The 19,826-nt window shown below is 50.7% G+C and overlaps 1 protein-coding gene across 1 annotated transcript in view; it reads left to right on the forward strand.

Annotated features, from left to right (window-relative positions):
• The first annotated feature begins 5,775 nt into the window (after positions 1-5,775).
• The window catches only part of LHX4 (LIM homeobox 4), a 40,630-nt gene continuing 26,579 nt past the window's right edge, over positions 5,776-19,826 (forward strand). Inside the window, exon 1 of the mRNA XM_044266289.1 lies at positions 5,776-5,851. Coding sequence (XP_044122224.1) covers positions 5,776-5,851 — 76 coding nt within the window. The remainder of the gene's footprint in view (positions 5,852-19,826) is intronic.

Raw genomic sequence — 19,826 nt, forward strand, 5'->3', positions numbered from 1 at the left:
CTCCTTGTGGCTCCCTGAACAAGACAGTGGCTCCCCAGGGGCCGGGCTGAGGGTCGGTCTCCCTGGTTCTCTCTGTTGGGATGAGTAATATGGACCAGGGCAGAGGGTCTATATCAATCTAGCTCAGTGGAAAAATGAATGAAAATTGAATTCCCCAAGGAGAATCGGGGAGCTGTTATCCAGACAGAGATAAATCAAAGAATGCCACCAAGAAGGGGGAGAGCAGGTTTCCAACAGCAGGGGAATAATTAAGGAAACAGTTTCAAAATGCAAATGATGAAAGAGGGTTTGAGAGGCAGGAGGACAAGGAGGAGGTGATTGGAGATGGGCTGATGGGGAGCAGGAGTTGTGAGTGGAGAAGGAAGCTGGGGTTCGGAATTCCTGGCATTTGAGGGTGAACTCGCCCACTCTGTGGAGCTCCTAAAATGTAAGGGTTAGAAGTCTGCTGCGTAGAGTGCGAAGAGCACCAGAGTGGGAGTCAAAGGCTGGATTTAATCTCCAGCTGGCTCTGCAACTTATTAGCAGCGTGACCTTAGGCAAACCACTTAACCTCTCCGTTTCCTGATAATCATACCAAAGCCCAGCACGATTATGAAGATCAGATGAGATAAAATATGTAGAGGGACTCTGTAAATTGTCAAGTGCTAGACAATTGCAAGCTATAATCGCTCTCCTGAATTGGGTTTCTAGAGCTTCTTCCTTTGGAACTGGATCCACTGACATGTCGAGTCCGGTTCCCAGAAACATAATGTGTAGATGTCCAGAAAGCACCAGAAACTCTTACTGACCGACCGCCCTGGCAGAACTTAGACCCAGGGAAAACCACCTCACCACGGAGCCATCCTCTGGTGCCCACCCTCCGATGGAGTTGTAGCTGAAAGCCTCAGGTCAGCCCCAAAGACTATCGCCCCTGGTGGGTCACCTGCCAGCCCTTGGGTGGCTTTCACTAAGAAGAAGACCCCTGCTCTGTCAGCTCCACACAGACCCACCAGAGAGGCTTCCGGTGGGATGCAGCCATTCCGCCTGTTCTGTGGGGGGAGAGACTACCTTAGCCCCTGCCAGCCCCAGCTTTTTTATCCTCCAGATAGGTACGACAATACCATTTATTGAATTGTTATGAGGAAAAAGATGGATTATGTAGGTGGAAGCACTTACCTGGGTGCCTGGCACAGTTTCAAACTGTCAGTAAATGTTGGTGGCTGTTATTACCACTGCATGTTCCCATTGCTATCAGCAGCTGAAGGCAGGAGTATCTACTCAAGGAAAGCTTTGCATGGGGGTTGCATCATTTACAGATGGGAAGGTGGAGGCCACAGGAAGGATGTGAGTGCTTTGGCAGATGCACGCTGTGAGTGGAAGATGTTGGGAATGGAACCTAGCTCATACTTCTAGAAAAGTCTCCGAACGAGGCAAGGACATTTATTGGCCGAGGAGCAGTGGGTGTATAGGTGGGGATGCAGCGGGGTGCTGGGGAGCTGCTGCCCACAAGTTGAAGAACTGAGAACCAAGTAGGCCTCCCGGGGCTCCTGTGTCATTGGATAAAGGTGAGAAAGGCATCTGCTGAGTCAGCACTGGGCAAGCGTACCCCACAGTCGTGCTGCCCCTTCCCCCAGTGACAGGCTAGTGACCAGCAGTGAAAAGAGGGCAGGACCTGTGCAAGCTCATATGAGGGGAGCAGGAGGTGCAGAAAGCATTTTTAAAATGTAATTTTTATTTATTTATTTTAAAAAGATTTCATTTATTTATTTGACAGAGAAAGATCACAAGCAGGCAGAGATGTAGGCAGAGAGAGGGGAAACAGGCTACCTGCTGAGCAGAGAGCCCAATGCGGGGGTGGGGGGTGGGGGGGTGGCTTGATCCCAGGTTCCTGAGATCATGACCTGACCCAAAGGCAAAGGCTTAACCCACTGAGCCACCCAGGCGCCCCCAAAATATTTTTTGAAAGATTTTATTTATTCATTTGACAGAGAGAGAGAGATCACAAATAGGCAGAGAGAGAAAGGGAGGGCAGCAGGTTCCCTGCTGAGCAGAGAGCCTGATGCGGGGCTAGATCCCAGGACCCTGAGATCATGACCTGAGCTGAAGGCAGAGGCTTTAACCTACTGAGCCACCCAGGCGCCCCCAAAATAAAATTTTTCTTTTCTTTTCTTTTTTTTTTTTTAAAGATTTTATTTATTTATTTGTCAGAGAGAGAAGGAGAGAGAGCGAGCACAGGCAGACAGAGAGGCAGGCAGAGGCAGAGGGAGAAGCAGGCTCCCTGCCGAGCAAGGAGCCCGATGTGGGACTCATCCCAGGACCCTGGGATCATGACCTGAGCGGAAGGCAGCTGCTCAACCAACTGAGCCACCCAGGCGTCCCCCCCAAAATAAAATTTTTAAAGATAAAAGTCACTACTACATAAGCTTGACATTTCACTGCCTATAAATATTTTCTCTTTTACTAATATTACTGAAAAAAATGTTACCAGTTTATAGAAAATCTGGGAAAGAGAAAAAAAGAAAAAAAATTCATAATACATCTCCCTAATTTACTTTTCTTCCAATAGGTTTTTTTTTTTTAATAAAAAGATTTTATGTATTTATTTGACAGGGAGAGAGAGATTACAAGTAGGCAGAGGCAGGCAGAGGGGAGCGGGGGAGGCAGGCTCCTTGCTGGGCTTGATCCCAGGACCCTGAGATCATGACCTGAGCTGAAAGCAGAGGCTTTAACCCACTGAGCCACCCAGGCGCCCCTCTTCCAATGGGTTTTTAAAGAGCATTTTGATATATTTCCTTTCAGTGTTTTCTCAATGTTTTTGAAAGCAATTTTATTAGTTTTTTTCTCTTTATAAAATAATTTAGAAAACTTAAAAAAGGAAAACTAAGATAAAAATATCCACTGTGTAGGTAACCACTTTTATATTTTAACATATATTTTCTATCTGTGCTAGTTAAAAGAACCCTATAGTTCATATGGCCTCATATTCACTCTTTGTCTAATAAACCTCACTATCCTACATTATTAAATATTTTTGTTGTATTTTCTAATAACAATATACATTCTATTTTATTTACTCTAATTTATTTAATGATCCCCTATTGCTGGATATGTAATTTATTTTCTTTCAAAAATGCTATAAACATCCTTGCAACTACCTTTTATAAATATTCCTGATTATATCTTGTGACTAAATTTCTATATGGATTGGGTCAAATCCATCACATTTTTAGACTGTAACACATATTGCCAAAGTGCCCTCAGAAGACATTGTTCCTTGTTGCATCCCCACCAGAAAATTGTTTTCTGATTTCTTCACACCCTAGCCATCAATGGGTATTAACACTGCTTTTATCTTTGACTAACATTTTGGAAAACTTATAATCATAATATTGTATCATGCTTTTTAAGATTTTAGTATTTCACAAGTATTCCCATGTTGCTAGATTTCATAGTTAGTTTCAATAACTGTATAACATATTACAATGCAAATTTAATCTACTTTACTAAGCCACTTTCCTTCTGTTGGATAGCAGAGGTTCCCCCCCCCTCCAAACCATAATACTGTAATAAGCATCTTCAGGTATGAAATGTTTTTTTTCCATTTTATATTATTTCTGTGGGATACACACTCAAAAGTGGAATTATAAGAGCTAAAGGATATGAACAAATTATAGGGTTTGATACATATTGCCAAATTGCTTTCCTAACGGATTTAAGAGTTTATTAACACACTAACAGTACGGGGAGAGCACAGTTTCAAAGCACTTTCACTGGCACCAATTCTAGGATTCCCCCTCCCCTTAGCTGGTTGTTTAACACACAAAACAGAAGTGTGTACTGTTTTCCTTTTACGTGTCTTTGATTGCTAATGAGGGTGGCATTTTCCCGTGTTTGCTAGTTACATTTTTGTAAAAAAAATTTTTTTTTTGGTAAACATCGAAAATGTTGCCGGGTTTCTTGCATATTGGAGTCACCTCGCACGCAGGTCAACAGGGCAAGAGGTGATGCCAACCCAGTCCCAGGAGACAGAAAAGACACTGTGACTACATCGAAGACAAATTCTAAGAACAGATGACCATGCCCTCCTCCCCCACCTTCACGTTCATCCCTCACCGCGCCTGGTGTCCCTTGTTTAGAGACAACGCCAGGAGAAAAAAAGGGGGACGCTCTATTAGGTTGGAGGGGGCACAACGTGCCCTTCCCCGCCCGAACTGGACTGGACTTGGCTAGAAGGGCACATCAGGCTAGATCTCCGGAACGAATTCAGGATGGGGGCGTCGCGGGGGTGGGATCCGTGGAGCCTCTGGGTCCCGTGGCAGAGGAGGTGGGCTTCCCGCACCTGCACAAGCGGCGTCGAGCTCACGGATGAAGCATTAGAGAACCCTGGCGGCGACCTGCCCCGGAGGTGGGCCTTGTCTTACTTCTGCCAGGACCTTGCGTCGGATTTAAGTGTGCAAGTGTGCCTTGTACATACAATAAGAAACACACGCGCCTTCCTCGGTTAGCCGGGGTGTCCGCGTGCGCGCTGCCGCCCCGAAAGCACGAGCTCCGAACGGTTCCAAGCGCCCGCAGCCGCAGCAGGCGAGGCAGTGCGGTCCCTGGGGACCGAGGACAGGACCCAGCGGAGCCGGCGAGGGCAGAGCGGCGCCCGCAGCCCAAGGGCGCGGGGACCCGTCGGGGCCAAGGAAGAGGCAAGCGCGGACTCCCGGCGGCAGGCCGCGGCGAGCGGGGGCGCGCATCGGGAGTCCGCGCCCGGCCCCCTCGGCGCGCAGCCCCCCGCCGCCTTCCCCCGCCCGCCGCCGCCCGCGGCGTGGCTCGAGCCTTGCCGGCCGAGTGCGGGCTGTCCCTGGTCTCGCCTCAGCCAGACGCGGGGGAGCAAGAGCAAGGGCTGAGGAGCGCCGGCGGGAAAGGAACTGGCTAGAGAAGAGGAGGCGTTAGAGGATGGAGTCCCGGGCGGAGAGAAGCCCGGGACCGAGAGCGCGCGAGCGAAGACGCCGTGCGGCCCGGGCCTTCGGAGGGTCTACCACGCCCTTCCCCACCCTTTGGTCCGAAAGGAGGGGCAGCGGCACACGAGCCACCCGCCGAGTCCGAAACCCCCGCAGGACCCATGGAAACCGGCAAGCCCGGGGCTCCGCCGTCCAGGAGCACCTGCTGCCGGGGCCGTGCCCGCCGCAGTATTTATACCCGGGGCGCGAGCCCGCACGGCGGGGCGCAGGGCCGGGAGCGGGTGGGGGGGACACGACGTCCCGCGAGGCCCCGCCCCGTCCTGGGCGGCCCCGCCCCCCCGCGCGGCCCTCCGCACTCCCGGCACCGGGACCCCGGCTCCGGCCGGGTCCGCGGCCCGCTGCCGGGTGCGGGGATTGGCTGGAGGGCGGGCCTCCCTGCGGAAAGCGACGTCACGGCCGTTCCTGCAGTGTGAATGAATCAAAATGCCTGGGTGACCGCGGCCTCCCGGGCGGCCGGCACGCGAAGGGTGGAGGGGGAGGGGGAGAGAAGCGGGCGGGGGAAGGAGGAGGGGAAAAAAGCCAGAGCTGCAGCAACAGCGTCTCCTCTACCCGGGATGTGCACCTACCCAGGAGAGCGAGATCAAAGGGATTTGAAACAGACTGAGGACTGGCGGGGGGAGGGGGCCAGCCAGCCTGTGGAATCCTCCCGGAGAGGCGGAGGGTCCGGCTTCCACCGCGACTTCGGCGGCCTGGTTGGGTTTTTTATTATTATTTTCAAATTTCTGAATCCAGCTTAAGCGAGAGAGCAAGAGATCTCCGTAGACTGCGACTCCCTGGCTCTCGCTCCGAGATGATGCAGAGCGCAGCTGTCCCCGCGGAGGGGGCTGTCAAGGGGCTCCCGGAGATGCTTGGTGTGCCGATGCAACGTAAGACACCCCCCTTTCTCGCTGATTTAATTTAATAACAAGACAGCCAGCAGCCGTGGGCGATACGGGGCGGGTCGGACGCTGCGTGTAGCCTCGACCGGAGGGGCCGGGAGGGGCGAGGGGCCGCTGGCCCCGGCGCAGAGGCGGTCACAGGGCAGGGGCACTGGCCAGAGTGCGTTTAAAGAGCCTGGCTCTTGGCTTTGGGGGCCGAAAGTGAAAGCCTTCCGATCGTGCTCGAGGCCAGCCGAGGGTACCGAACCCCGCATCTCCAGCCCATGGCTTTTCTAGGACCGTTGGGAGAGTGCTGTCTGGGGACACCAGGGGAGCGAACTGCAGGCCAGGCCTGAGGCCTGGGGTAGTCCCCGTAAATCATCCTCTCTCCTGGGGTTACGGTCAAAGCTCGAAGTACCGCTAGTGCAACTTCACCCCAGCTGGCGGGAAGTTGGAGAGCGCGTCCCCCGCCCCCGGGGCTGGCGGCGCTGAAGCCCAGGCCACACGCTCTGTCCCCGCGCGCTGGGCGTGCGCGCCTGGTGCGTCCTCAGCCGCTGCTGCCCGCGGCGCCCGCAGCCTGCGCCGCTGGGGACTGTCTGCTTCTTCCAGTGAGGAAGTCAACTCGCCATGTTCCAGCTAGCCGAGGAATGCAGGGGAGGGAGAAGCGCCGGGACGAAGTTGTGAACTCGGGGTACAGCCTTTGCGCACGGGAGGACATACTTTCCGGACGGCTTGGACTCGGCAGGGGAGACACATAGGGTGCACATAGGGTATCTGGGCACCTTGCTCGCCCACTCACTTTCTTTCCAGCGCCCGATATTAGCAAGACTGCAGGAGCTCGAGGCGTGTTTATTCCCAGGTCTCTGCGTGTATTTGGGTGTGCGCGCTCCGGCTTTTTCCCGGAGGGAATCTGCCTCTGTCCCGCACTCCCGAACAGTGTCTTGGGTGGACAATCCGTGCAGAGACCGGAGCAGGTCCCGGGGCATCGCGCGCGCACGGCGGGCGCCTAGTGAGTCCTGCCTTGCCCATCGCGGGCTCTGCGGAACACCCCTGTGCACCTTGGAGAGGGAAAGGTTTCCTCACTCCGCTTGCCAAGGGACTGTGCTTCCAACCGCGATTTCTTTAATGGAGCGGTAACCACGCCCTCAAGGCTTATTTTAAGTAAATAAAATAATGGTGTCTATCTACCTACGAACCAGAAGGGCGCAAGGCTGCCCCCTCCCGCGCCCTCCCGCGCCCTGGGTTTTCCCGGCAAGGATTCTGCCTAGGCCATACCTCAAAGGGCAAGCTGGCGAGCGTGCGTCCTGGGCTTCCTGAGAAGTTTTTGAGAGGGAACTAGAAGGGGATAGCTTCACCCAAATCTAGGTAGGCTGTGCTCTGACTACAGTTAATCCTTTGTGTCTTTCCCTGTTAACTGCTGGCAAACAGTTCCACGTCTGCACCGCGCCTTGGGAGGTTTCCTGCTGACCTAGATGTGTCTGTAGAAGGCTTTGGGGTTTGCTGCTGCCCTCACTGCCCCCAGCCCACCACGGGCAAGGAGGGAGTGCAAGCAGGGAGTGCGTTCTCAGCCCCTGCAGAAACAGAAACACAGCCTCTGGCAAAGGCGCTTCAAGTCCTTAGACGGATTGTAGCTCTGCGGGAGTGAGGGGAGCGTGTGAGGGGGCGGAACGCGGTGTGTGGCTCCCTGCGGTGTCACCCTGTACCTCGGTGCTTTAACAGTTGTGGTCCGTAGGTGGCCTGCCAGGACCGCAAAGGGCAGTCCACTTTGCTCTGACAGCCTTTCTTGGGATGCTCAACGCAACCTCTTAGATGTCTCACGTTTTGTTTCTCTTGCTCAGAAGCAACTTTGATTTCAACATCAGGAACTCAATTTCCTAAAATGCTCAGAACTTGCCTTCAGAGCTACAGTTCATTGGAGCTCACGTCTGGGTTCCAGCTGTGGAGAACTCAATGAAGTAGAGAGTGGGACACTCGTCCCAGGCCTGCCCAGCAGAGGCAATGCTGAACCAGGAGGGCCTGGTCTGCCCTTCCTTTTGTCTTGCCCCGGTTCTGGGGCTGTTGAAGGAAGCAGTGGCTAAAATTGAGGGGCCCAATCCCTGAAGACTTGGAGTCCAGCTTTTTTAGGGGGGACGTGTGCAGGAACATACTCATCCCCTTCCAGTAGAAGTGGCTGCTGGCCATCACGCTGTTGGTGCAGAGAACTGGGCATAGGTGGTGTGGTCCCCTCACATACATAAACACCACCATTCTCTTTTCTGGAACCTGGGGGCCACTGGCCTAACAACTGTCCATGTGGGTGGGGGACATGCCCTTAGACCTCAGGGAAGAAAAACCGTCATCCTAAGCCTGTGGGAAAAGCTGTCCTGCAAAGGTCCGACCCCACACTGGAAGGTTTGGGTCTCCCCACCCCGCACCCCTGTATTCTCCCCCTCCCAACGCAGGGCACACACATAGGTGTATTCACTTTCTTTACCCTGAGCCATGACAGATGGAGCACTTTGGGGTACAGATTTGGGGTCCCCCAACCTGGGTCCCTCTGGCGCCCCCGCCTCATACCTGATGGGGCATTTTATGAGTTTGAATCCAGTTTGTTTTGGAACCAGTCTGAATATTCTTTTGTGAGTGGGTGAGGTGCACTCCCTTAAGGAAAGTGTTAACCAAGTAATGTAATAAATTCTCTCTTGGTGAGCTTATTCCTCGCTCCCTGCACCCCCAAACACACCCCCTACCCCCACCCCCACCCCAGCCACCTCCTGCCACTGTTCGCTCCTGGGCAGACTTGCCAGCGTGGTCACTCTAGTCCTGCTTCCCTGAGCAGGGAGGGGGTGCAGGGCCCATGAGAGCCTCGCGGCTTCCACAGCTCTGGGGTGGCCTGGCGGGGCCCACCCTCGGCTCAGACTTCTCCAGACAAGCTTGAAGATCTTCGTCTGTTTGAGGGGCATCAGCCTGGGATGAGAAGCTCGGAAAGAATCGGCGGGAGGAGTCTGGGAGCAACCCCCCGAGACCCTGAGATCACCCTGGGGTAGGGAGGTAGAGCCCACCCCCTTAAGGCTCCGATGGATTGCTGGGTAGCCCAGCTCCTGCCTCTGGTCAGGTGTTTGAGGAACTCAAAGCCCCTGGCTCCTTGCTCTGGGCGGTGGGAGCCCTGTTGTGTGAGGCTGCACCCTCGGGGTTCACGTCCAGCACAGCCGGCCGAGGTCCTGTGCAGCATGGGCCCGGAGCCTTGAGTGGGTTTTTTTCTGGGTAGGTGGATAGGTTCAGAAAGGGACCTTGCCCTAAGCTGGCGGGTCCCAGCTTCTTGGCCCACGATTAGGATCACGGGTCTCTCTCTCATGATGGACGAAACCTGCTTCTGCTTTTCTGCTGCCTCCCTCTGGGCTGTAGAAACGCCAGGTCCAGATTCTCACAGTTTCTGACCTGGGAGCAGCATTGAATTCTGTGAATGCCTCCCTATCCTCCTCGGAACCTGTCTCTTCCCTAAACTCATCAGTTTCCCCCACGCTTCTGGGCCCCGCCGGCCCCTCTTGCACGCCTAGAGGACTTGGAACAGTGAGGGACGTACAGGGAGGTGAACATTTTATCGCCCCTTGCCCTCGGTTTTGGTCTGTTTCCCACGTAGTTTCTCCGGGCACCGCGGGGAAGGACAATGGTCCCCGATGGCCCTGGTTGCTGGCTGAAGAGGTGGCCACGTTGGTGGGAGAAAGGAGCCACCCGCTGTGTCCAGGCAGGGAGTGATAAATGGGTAACAAGTGTAGGGCACCTCCCATTCCACCCTTATCTCCTAGAAGACCTACTTCTTACAGCTCTTCCGAACCCCGAAGTTGTGAGTAAAGGGTATTTGGTTTTGTATGTGGTAGGATCTGGGTGAATAACTTCTCTAGGAAGCCCCACTCTCCTTTCTTCTCTTCCGGGCCGCCTGCGGGTGCGTGGGGTCAATCTTCCAGCTCGGATTGCATCCGAGTCCTCTTTTCTGACATTATCATCCTTCTTGCAGACTGTTTCTTAACAGGTGGAATAGACTCACTTCCCCGGCCAGCTCTCTCAAACTCTGGAGAAGCTATTCCAGCTTCTTTCCATTCCTGCCTTTTCTGGTCGTGCGGGAAAGAAAAACAAGGGAAAAATTTATTATATGATATATATCACCATATATTATATATATGGAGAGACAGAAAGATATTGATTGATTCAGATTTCGATACAGAAATTCAGACAGCAGTCCTGGGCACCACAAATTTCCTAACCTGCTCACAAAAAGATTGTCATGCGCGAGCCAACTTTTAAAGGTCAGACTGGTGGCTGTCTCCGCCGGCAGATCAGGCCTTAAGGATTGGGGATTCCGATACCCTAAGCTGGAGGATCCCACCCCAGCCTCGGGCCAGAGCTTCGCCCCACCCGGAGGGGAATTTGGAGAAACCCGGGTGACCACGGCAGCGCCTCGCTGCGGAGCCGGGTGGCCCGGGACGCCCCAGGGGCGAGCAAGCTCCGACCTCCCGGGTTCCACTGTCTCGATCAAAGAGGGCGGCGAGGGCGGAGGGGAGCCCTCCTTGGCCGTGCGCGGCCCCAGTGCGCCCAGGGAGCGGAATTAACGATTTAAACAGACAGGGAGCTGGCAGGCGGGACGAGTGAGGGGCGAAGATCTGCACCGAGCGGCCCCCAGTGTCCGGGGACTGGATGGAGATGTCGGGACTGAGAAGAGTTGGGACCGTGACCCAACTCGAGTTGTTTCTTCGCGTGTTCCCCGGGCGGACTAGTGGAAAACCAGGGCCTGGCGGGGCTGGGCTGGATCGCCCGGCTTGGGTCCGGGATCGCGACCTGTGTGACCCCTGCGCGACCGGGACAGAGCTCCTTCCCCGCCCCACCCCCTCCCGGGGGTAGGCGCAGGCCTGGTGCTGGTGGCGCTGGTGGCCCAGCGAGCTGGCGATGAATTCCTTCAACAGGCGTTTGCTGCGCACGTGCGGGTGCCGGGCGCTGGCCCGACGGGCGCCTTGGGTGTTAAGGGTTTGCCGGTGGAAGCAAGTGCGGACAGAAAGGCCCATCTGGAAGAGTCAGCTTTGCGCCCCACGCGTCCCGCAGCCCGAGGTAGAGGTCATGCCTGCGAAGGGGGCAAGGTACGGGCGACCTCTGTGTCCACAGCGCGCCACGTTCGGCATTCCTGCGCCTCGGCCCTTTCCTTCCATCCACCTTGCCGGTTCCATTTCTCGGCATAGTCCCATTTTCTGCCCCTTTGGAGCGGCGGCCGAGACTTGACCCGCGGGGAAAGGCGGTGTAAGCCGGAGAGCCGACAGCGCGCCCAGCCCAGGGAGGCCGGACCGGCACCTCCTTCTCCCCATACCCATTTCTCGCCAGCATCTGGGAAGACAAAACTAAACTCCAAAGCCAGCGGCCCAAGGCTTTCCGGGACTTTAACCCTTGAAAAGCATTCCCCCCCCCCCCATTTGGGCAGCAGCTCCTTAAGCACGGACGCTGGAGGCAGCCTGGGTCGGCGCATTCCGCGCACCCCGCGCGCGCTGTCCGGGTTCGAGCCTCGGCTCCCCGCCCTGCTCCCAGCGCTTAGCGGACCTCGACGAGAGCTGGAAACGTGGCCGGCTCAAGAGAAATGAGGTTTCTACCCGGGCAGCGGATGCAGTAAATTAAATTCGACCTGGGGAGGTCGTCGGTGCCCCTGTGTGCGGGGAAAGGCGCAATGGCGCCGGCCGCAGGTTGCCTGCTTATGAAGGAAGCCGCGGACCGTGCGCAGGCTTCAGTCTGCGGCGCTCGGAGGTTGGCTTCATCCGGAATGGGACTTTTTTTTTTTTTTTTTTACATTTTTTATGTGCGGGAGTGAGTGTCCTTTAACGGGATCTGAAGAGTGAAACTAATCAGGAAGGAGAGGAATTACTGGCCAGGCCGGGCGGGATAAAACCGGGAGTGGCGGGAAGTAGAAGGAAGACCAAATGGTAGGTGTACCTCCCTCCTGACACGCCGAAAACGAAGCAGGGTTAAGGCAAGAATGTTGGTTGAATGCTCAGGGGATTAGAGCAAAGCGAGCCCTCAAGACGTCTTGGAGACCGCCTACATACACGACTGCAAATAAATACCAGAGTCTTTTTTTTTTTTTTTTTTTTAAATTGCAGCCTCCTAGAGGTGAGGTGGGGGTCCAGGGAGACAGGAAACCGGCAAAGCACCAGTGAGTAGACAAAACACGGTTCACGGGAGCGTCTTGGGTTTTGAACAGTGACCTGATGACCCCCGCTGACCAGGTGTAGACAGCCTCAAGTCCTAAATACCCCCATTGTCCTAACTTCCCATTTGCCTCGGATTTAGTGCCCTTTCACTGTGTGCTACAGTCAATTAGTGAGTACTTAGCACCGCATTAGCAGGCTGAGCCCAGAGGGACACCCATGCTGCGGCTGGCCTGGAGGAAGGGGAGGAGGGAGGGTCACACCTGCAGGCCTGCCCGGATGGAAAATTAGTTAACAGGGACTAACCTTTCTCTCACGTTGTTAAGAAGACTGCTTTGAGCTTCTTGTTTTGTTCAGCAGTGATGGCTATTTGGTGGATTTCTCTGGCCGGGAGACTAGTTTCCTCCAAATTGAAGAGTTGTGGATGGGGAGGGTTGGTGGCCTTGGGTGGAGGGACCTTATAGCATCGCTTTCATTTAGGGAAATTGATCAGGATTAGAGCTGAGAAGCTTTGGAATGGGAGAGATTTGGAAACAGTTTAGCTGTCCATCGGACGCGAGGAATAATACCCACTTTGGGAAACAAGGTTGGAGAGAGACAAACAGCAGTTTGCTGTGGTAGCACCAGATGCTGGGTTCGGAGATGGTGGGGGTGACGAGTGCAGGTGTCCTTCTGTGATGATTTTCTGCATTTTCTCTTTCTGAAATGAGTGTTAACAATACCCAGGACACAGATGTGAGCGAACTGCTGCTGTTCGTAAAATTCCATTGTGGCTCACGTGTCTATGGGTCTCTCTTCCTTCTCCTTTCTTGTCTTCCTTTCTTCCTTTCCTTGTTTCTTCCTTCCTTCTTTTGTGAGGTCTTTGCAGCGGGGGAGGGTGCACTCGGGTTCCTGCAGGAACTCACAGCACAGGGCTTTTGTTAGAGGTTGACTGTTGGGCAGGCTGAAGGGTGATGGGGTCCCTCACCCCCCCCCTTTTTTTTGGAGCCTTAGAAGGAAGGGCAGTTTCTGGGTCCAGGACAGAAGCTGCCCAGGAGCTGGGCTATTGTTGTGTATAGTAGGAAAAAAGTCATCTAAAGTAGATGCTGCTGTGAGATTTTGTCCTTTTTTTAAGGTCCTGAATTCTGCAAGAGCCCTGATCAAAATGGAGCACAAATGAACCATTTTGAGGCACTGTTGTTGGGAGCAGGCTGACGGGTTGAGTTTAATTGGCAAAATTGGAATTGATTCTCCCTTGGAAAATGTACTCCAGGTTAACTGTATTAATGGCGGATTGGAAAATCATCTTGGGAGGCAAGTCCTTAGTCCTGTTGTTATTTTGGTGGGTTTCTTCCCTCAGATTTCCTCAGCTCCCTTCCCTCCGTCAGTCGGGATGTTTCACTAGCCACAGATGTTTTACTGCGGTAGCTCACCCCCAAATGCCTTTAAAGTATAATTTACTTTAATTATAATGTTAGAGGGTTAAGGGATGGGTTCTGGGAATAGCTTAATAGAGACAAAACTTGCAGCCAAATTAATTGAAAGTTTCTCCTTATGAGGGAGAGGTTGCCAAACATATGGAATATTGCTACGGAATGAGACATCAGAAAAACCCATCGTGGAGATTTAGCAATGATTAAATGCGAAGATGGAGTGGAAACAGAGATGTGTCCACAACATTTCCATAGACTGTCACGGATTTGTTTAAGGCAACTTTGTTTTACTTGCAATCACGAGAAGATTCGATATCCTACTGAGTAGCATTACTTCTGTGTGAATATGTAATCTAGAAGATAATCCCATACCTGCAAATGCATATTTACATTCTGTCTTTTATTGACGATAGGACTCCTGTTAAAATGTTGTCCAAATTCGGCCTTAAAATGGTTAACATCGAAGTTGTCTCCAGGATACTTTCGGATTTGATCTTTATATTGAAAAGGTTACTATTTTTTGAGCTGCTTAAGCAGAAATAGAACAAAGGAGCTTGTCAGAGGGACCCCGAACCACCAAGTGAAACAAATTAAATCTGTTGTGGGGGGAGGATTCTGAAGGACGAGTGGAGGGAAAAAACATTAGGCACAGTCATTTCTGACATGAGAAGGCTTTTCTGACTTGTTTCCTAGTGTTTAGTCATTCGTCAAGACACACACACACACAAACTAGGAAAGACTAGAAATTAGATGAGAACTGTGGGTTGATGTATTTTTAAAGTATGTAAGCAAACATAATTATAATAGAGAGTATGATTTACCTTAAATGCAACACTAGGTTTTTTTTTTAATTAAGATTTTCTCAGGATTTGTGTGTCTCTATTTAATGATTCATCACCATCACAAAATATCATGATGTTTAATATACCTTTTCTGCTTTAGTTTTGAAGAATTAATATTGGAATTTTGTGCTTTGGTTGTGTTGTTTATGGGATAATTCTTACTAAGTTATGAAGAAAATGTATAAAGTATTTGGGAAGACTATGTTATGGTCTCTTCAAGATACATGAGTTTAGAATAGGAGGAAATATGAAAAAGGAAGCTATAAATTGTTCAATAAAAATGAATTGTTCTTAGTAGGGAGATGGAAAATAAAGCGTGGAGGGGGGAACCCAGACACACAGCGTCATGATTTTCAGGTACAACACTTCCTGAGTCTCAGGCTCACCCTGAATGTGGACTGCAAAGAGAGATTAGTCCTCCGTTCTCTTTCCTTCAGTCACAATGATCAGGGCATTGAAAGGGGAAGCTGGGACCAGAAAACAGGATTTTATTGTCCGTGGAGATGGTGGCAACTTTGAAGTAGAAAGTTTTATTTGTGAAATATGGATCCAGGAATAGAAAAAAAAATTTTTTTTTGACAGACAGAGATTACAAGTAAGCAGAGAGGCAGAGGTGGGGATGGGGGGGGAAGCTGGTTCTCTGCTGAGCAGAGAGCCTGATGTGGGGGTTCAGTCCCAGAACCCCAAGATCATGACCTGAGCATGACCTAAGGCAGAGGCTTAACCCACTGAGCCACCCAGGTGCCCCAGGAATAGAACTTTTAATTAAATTTTAATTATACCTCTGTTATAATTCTTAGACTTGGAGATCCCAGAAGCTAGGTGTGACTTTTAGCAGGCAGGATGCCATGCTTGGTTATGTCCTGTGGCCATATGTTGATACACTTTAGAATTAGTCACTCCTAGACTAAATTAATGTCCCCCCCACCTCCCCCCACCTCCCCCCACCCCTGACTGAGGGGGCTTTCCCCAGCCTGCCTTTTTGGAACAGGCTTCCTTCTTACTTACACAGGGAAGCCTGTTGTGTTCTCTGCCTTAGATGTGGGGAAGGAATGGAGAATTCTAAGGAAAACAATATTTCGTACAGTATTTCCATTGTATATGTGTTTCCACAAAGCCCCATTTAGTTTCTTCTTTCAGTGTGTAGTCAGTAAAGAAACTTAACAAACAAATGAAAATTATGTAGTTTGAGAAACATATATTGGCCAAAATGTTACTTAAGATGAGTTCCAAAACTACTTACTTCTTGAGTGAAGCCACCACAAAAGGGTTTGGAGTGAAAGCCACTGGGTTTCTTGAGCCCTGTTTGAAGCCTTGGTCTTCAGTCAGCCCCAGAACATGTGCAGGACAAAAAGAAGCTTCTAGCCCCACTTTGGCTCCCAACTGTGTACCCTTTGGGAAGTTGGTTTTTTTTTTTTTTTTAAGATTTCATCTATTTATTATTTATATATATATATTTATTTATATTTTTATTTATTTATTTATTTTGACAGAGAGAGACATAGCTAGAGAGGGAATACAAGCAGGGGGAGTGGGAGAGGGAGAAGCAGGCTTCCCACCGAGCCGGGAGCTCTTGCAGAACCCAATCCTAGGACCATGGGATCATGACCAGAGCTGAAGGCAGAGGCTTAAGGACTGAGCCCCTCAGGCACCCCAGGAAGTTCTTTTAAATGTAGAGGTTAACTTTTCACAAGGTTGCTGAGAAGAGTAAATGAACTTGGAGATTTGCAAGTACTCAACAAAGTTCAGAGTGCTGGTAGTCTTAAATACCAGAACCAAGGCATATTGAGCTGCCCTCAGTGGCTGGAGGGCTCCTGGGTGTCCCAAGAGGGGCCAAGCCTCCCAGGAGTGTCCTGGATCTGCCCACGCCACCAGGAGCGCTGGAACATAGATCATGGCTCCTATCCTGAAAGAAGCAAGGAAAACCTTGTCGTGGGAATGACGTTGTTCAGTCAAATTCTGAAACCAACAGAGGAACTCCACCCAAAAGGCAGTTTAAAAAGCAGGGTCTGGTGGTGTTCCAAAGTGGCAACATGAAGGTACAAAATTTAGAAAATATTAATCTGATCTTAGGGCATGGCTCAACATGGGTCAACATTATTCCTAATAACTCAAAAAAACTTAGTTTTAGAAATATCAAATATCAAAGTGCTTATCAGCATTAAGATTCCAACAGAAATATGGAAATTCCAGTACATTTTCCCAGAAAGGTGCACTTTCTTTAGTACATTTTAGAAGTTACTGCCAAGTGTGTTGGTTCTAGTTTTCATCTCTTTAGTGGAAAAAATGTTTTTCTTCACCTTCTTGCTCTTCTGTGACCAGAGAGATAGAAAACACCATTTTTCAAAGAATTAAAATCGATCAAACAAACACACACAAACTGTCTCCAAAATGCTCATGGTGGCCCCTTGTTCCTTGAGAGCAGTTGCTTGGAAATGAAGAAATCGTGAGCAGGGAGATAAAAACACACAACGCTTTTTTAGATGTCACTCGGAAGGTGGGGGGGGTGGTGAGGCGTAGCGGGGGGGATTTGGTCTGCCAGAGACCACATCAGACTTTTTGACCTACTTTTCCAGTTTTCTGAAACTTCACTAATAGAGGAATTTGGGGATTTAAAATGGAGTCCCTTTTTGGACGGGCCACTCTGAAACTAAGCCCCTCGGGCCCACACTGCAGTACTTCAGGTGACTGGAGGTTATGAGCTTTATAAACTTCCTTGATGAAGAGGTAGATTAAGGCTACAGGCAAAGAAAAGGGTTTTAGCCATTTGTCATAAAATAAGAAATAGTCACTTTTCCAGTGGACATTTAAAGATCTCCAAGAAAAATACTAGAATCCTCAATGGTTAATATGAACTCAGCCCACTCTTACCTGAACACATAACAGCCAAAGTGACGTGAGGTCCACTTGTTGGTGGTCCTAACCCACCTCTCCATTCTCACTGTTCATATATGGGGTGGAGACCAAGGTCTGGCAAATTTGCCCTCATTCTGTGGAGGAAACAATATGCCAGATTTCTTTGTTCCAAAAAGACTTAACCTTGTAATGTTGCATTATGTGCTATTCATGTTCTGGGATTATGCTGGTTAGAAAGGGGTGTACATCTGCCAGATGCTTTAGAACTAAAACGATGGAGGAGAGTTTTGAGGGTTTTATGTGTGTAGGGGGAGGTCAGTGAGGGAGGGGGAAATTATATTGGGAAATAAGGAAACATGAGATGACTTTAATATACTTTAAATATATAAATTCATCTTGTTGGTGACTGGCCATGGGGAGTGGAAAAGGGAGGTACCAGTGAGCTGAGCAACGGTCTTATGGGGTTAGGAGTTTTATGCTTGTTGTCTGATGTGATCACGCAGCCAACCCTGCGAGACTGGTGTTACCATCTCTGTTTTACAGATCAGAAAACTGAGGCTCAAGGAAGTTAAGCCGTTTGTCCAAGAGGGTTTACATGGTCGACTGAGATATGAACCCAGGTCTATCAGACTCTGATCTGGGATTTATTACAAACAATTTGGCAGGGGTGCCTCGGTGGCTTAGTGGGTTAAAGCCTCTGCCTTTGGCTCGGGTCATGGTCCCAGAGTCCTGGGATAGAGCCCCGCATTGGCCTCTCTGCTCAGCAGGGAGCCTGCTTCCTCCTCTCTCTGCCTGCCTCTCTGCCTACTTGTGACCTCTGTCTGTCAAATAAATAAATAAAGTCTTGGAAAAAAAATTTGGCAGACCTAAAGATGTAAACTCTAAGCAGAACTGAAAACTTGCAAATTCTCACAACAGTTTTCCGAAAGAGTATTGGAACAAAATGTTTCTCCTTGCCCCTAGCTTTCTTTTCTTTTCTTTTTTTTTTAAGATTTTATTTATTTATTTGACAGACAGAGATCACAAGTAGGCAGAGAGGCAGGCAGAGAGAGAGAGGAAGGGAAGCAGGCTCCCTGCTGAGCAGAGAGGCCGATGGGGGTGGGGGGGAAGCAGGCTCCCAGGGAGCGGCATGTGGGGCTCGATCCCAGAACCCTGGAACCATGACCCTAGCCGAAGGCAGAGGCTTTAATCCACTGAGCCACCCAGGTGCCCGCCCCTAGCTTTCTGTAGCACTCAATGCTCGCTTTCCCCAAGGGCTCCAGGGTTGGACAGCTCCCTCCTTCGGAGATGGTTTCCTTTCCAGAGATGAAGCTAGCCTTCAGAAGAACTGGCTGTTTTCCAGAAGGGCGAAGCCTCAGCTTGTGTATGAGGCTGTGTGTGTGCATGTTTATATGTATGTGTGAGTGTGTACCTCCGGGTGTGTGTGTTACAAGTATGTCTGAGTATATGCAAACGTGCATGGCTGCGTGAATGTGGTACATATGGGTGCCCTTGTGTTTGTCTCAGGGTGTATCTTGGTTTATTTGTGATTGTGTAAGTTTTTCTCTGTGTGTTTGTATGTATATGTTTGTGTTCTATGTGTGTATACTGAGTATGTGCGAATATGTGTTTTTGTCTGTGTATATATGTGTTTGTGTGGGTGTGGGTGTCCTGGGATGTGTCCAAGGGACCCTCCCTGCCCATACAGCTGTTCTCGCTGAGCTTTGAGCCCTGTCACTCTGCGGGACTCACAGAAGCCTCTGGGCCCTGCCGATGGGGAGGACACTGAATCGGGTGACCAGCATCTCCCCAGACTCCTTGGCTGTTCCCTGGGCTTTGCTGTCTTTTTATGACCGTCTTATTCTCTGCCGAGCCCCAACAGAGAACATCACCAAAGAACACTTGTGTGTAGATAAGGTAATAATTTTCATTTTAAGTGCAAGGACTCCTCATATCGGAATCTGAGTTTACAGGTTAAATTCTCTCTTAATGACTCCCAGGGCCGGCTTAAATTCCAGTTTTTAAAGTGGAATCTTGTGATATCAAATACTACAGGAAATAAGTTGAGTTTATTAGGGACTTGGAGATCTTCTACCTCCTTGGAAATTTTGGTTATGACTTTATTTCTGGTAGGAGACCTCTTTAATCTCTGTCCTGTGTGAGCTCTCTGAATTTAAAAATAGTAATAATTTATTGCAGGGTTTAAAAAAAAAAGGCTTGTGTTGTTGCTCCTGGAAAAATTTCTAGATAGCTTACATTTCACACTAATCAAAATAATTACACGGAGTGCTGTCACCTGAAGTGTGGGATCTGAGTTCACAGGTCTCCACCCCCTCACTGGCAGGGATGAATCTGAACTTGACAGATGTCATCAACAAGCTAGCACCGTGCAGCTGTGGGGAGGGGATCAGCAGGACAGGACCTTCTGCTTCCCACCCTCCTCTGGGCGTTAGGTGTCCGTCCCATACAGCACAGGCATACTCTGTCTGTAGGATCTAAATGTGTGTCTCAGACATTTCCATTTGCCCAATTGTTACGGAGCACAAGACGCCAGTGGCTCATCTACTCCCTTGTCACTGTACAGAGCAGCTTTGAGACTACCTCTTCCTTCCATAAAGTGACAGGGGTAGAGCCAGCCAGGCGAGGCACGATCCCTCCAGCTCTCAGGCTGGGTTAACCAACCTTAAGCATCGGGTCTTGGTTCAAGTCCCACTTCCCCCACTGCGGGACCTTG

The sequence above is a fragment of the Neovison vison genome, chromosome 10 (assembly GCF_020171115.1).
Source record: "Neovison vison isolate M4711 chromosome 10, ASM_NN_V1, whole genome shotgun sequence".
NCBI classification, from domain to species: Eukaryota; Metazoa; Chordata; class Mammalia; order Carnivora; family Mustelidae; genus Neogale; species Neogale vison.